General features: G+C 47.5%; 1 protein-coding gene across 1 annotated transcript in view; it reads left to right on the top strand.

Moving 5' to 3' along the window:
• The window catches only part of LOC109973698 (potassium voltage-gated channel subfamily C member 3-like), a 46,213-nt gene that overhangs the window by 245 nt on the left and 44,679 nt on the right, over positions 1–1,289 (top strand). Inside the window, exon 2 of the mRNA XM_020623483.1 lies at positions 1,050–1,289. Coding sequence (XP_020479139.1) covers positions 1,050–1,289 — 240 coding nt within the window. The remainder of the gene's footprint in view (positions 1–1,049) is intronic.

Genomic DNA, 1,289 nt, shown 5'->3' with positions numbered 1-1,289 from the left:
TTGCAAGGTATTTTTTGTCTGAGGCTAGCCCTTCTAATCAATCATAGAAGGTCACAGGTGGGAAGCTCACAGCTACTGCTTCCTTCACACTGAGGCTTCAGTCATCAACATGGCTAACTCACTGGCTAGCAGGCTTCTAATTTACCAAGCACAGCACATTTGTTTGTGTGTGTGTGTTCTATCATCACACAATTTTGTGTCAGTTATATGTTTTTGTCATTCTCCTGACATGCCCCTGTGCACAAAGCCAGCCCCACATAGACATGTTCTCCCAGCTAGCTGTGGAAGCATACTTGACTGACCTGCATTAACTCCCGTCCAGCACCTTTGGAATGAGCTGGAACACTGAGCTGAGCCAGACAGACCCTATCACAATATATCAGTGCTGGACCTCAGCAATGGGAGCATATCTGTACAGCCAGGTTCAACATCTGAAGGAAAGACTGAAACTAGAAGAGTGGATGCTGCTAGAGTAGCAAGTTAATGCTTATGATTTAGTTCAACAATCAGGTATAGGTGTGACATACAGGTGTTCATATACTGAGCCATGTATATAGCTCGGTGTTTGAGCATTTGCAACGAAAAACCAGAATCATCTAGTCTCTCTCTCTCTCTCTCTCTCTCTCTGTTTCTTGGATCAATAAATCCCATTTCTCTGCAGTTCAAGAATGCAGCAAATTCAAAAGTTCCAGAGCCAAAATAGCTAAATGTAAATATCTGTAAAAAATTTGTTTGGCACAAATGGCTGTTGTTGTTGTTGTTTTTTTAATGAGCCAATGATTTCAATCAGTAACTCATTCAGACAGTCATTCAGCGGGTAGATCTACTGATTCATAAAATCCGCATCGGACATAGGCTACTCTCTGCCATAGGAACACTTGCAGACTCTCCTTTTCTCTCTCTGTGTGTGTGTGTTTCTCTATCACACACACAGACTGATTGCATCCCCTTCTCTCTCCTCCTCTCAGTTGGCCCAGTGACTCCTGGCCGGGACGGTATAACAGTAGCCTGCAGAACGGGGACCGGTGGTGAATGGGGAAGAGCAGTAGCCGCAACAGCAGCAGCAGTCGGGCGCACCGACCGAAGCATGCTCCAGCGCAGCCATGACTTGCTCGGTGTCAGATAGCGAGAAGATTGTGATCAACTGCGGCGGGATCCGACACGAGACCTACCGGAGCACTCTGAAGACGCTGCCGGGGACACGCTTGTCTTGGCTGACCGAGCCCGACGCCTACAGCAACTTCGACTACGACCCCAAGTCCGACGCGTTCTTCTTCGACCGCCACCCT

The sequence above is a fragment of the Monopterus albus genome, unplaced genomic scaffold (genome assembly GCF_001952655.1).
Source record: "Monopterus albus unplaced genomic scaffold, M_albus_1.0 scaffold301.1, whole genome shotgun sequence".
Classification (NCBI taxonomy): Eukaryota; Metazoa; Chordata; class Actinopteri; order Synbranchiformes; family Synbranchidae; genus Monopterus; species Monopterus albus.
This window is presented reverse-complemented; position numbering and strand designations above follow the sequence as displayed.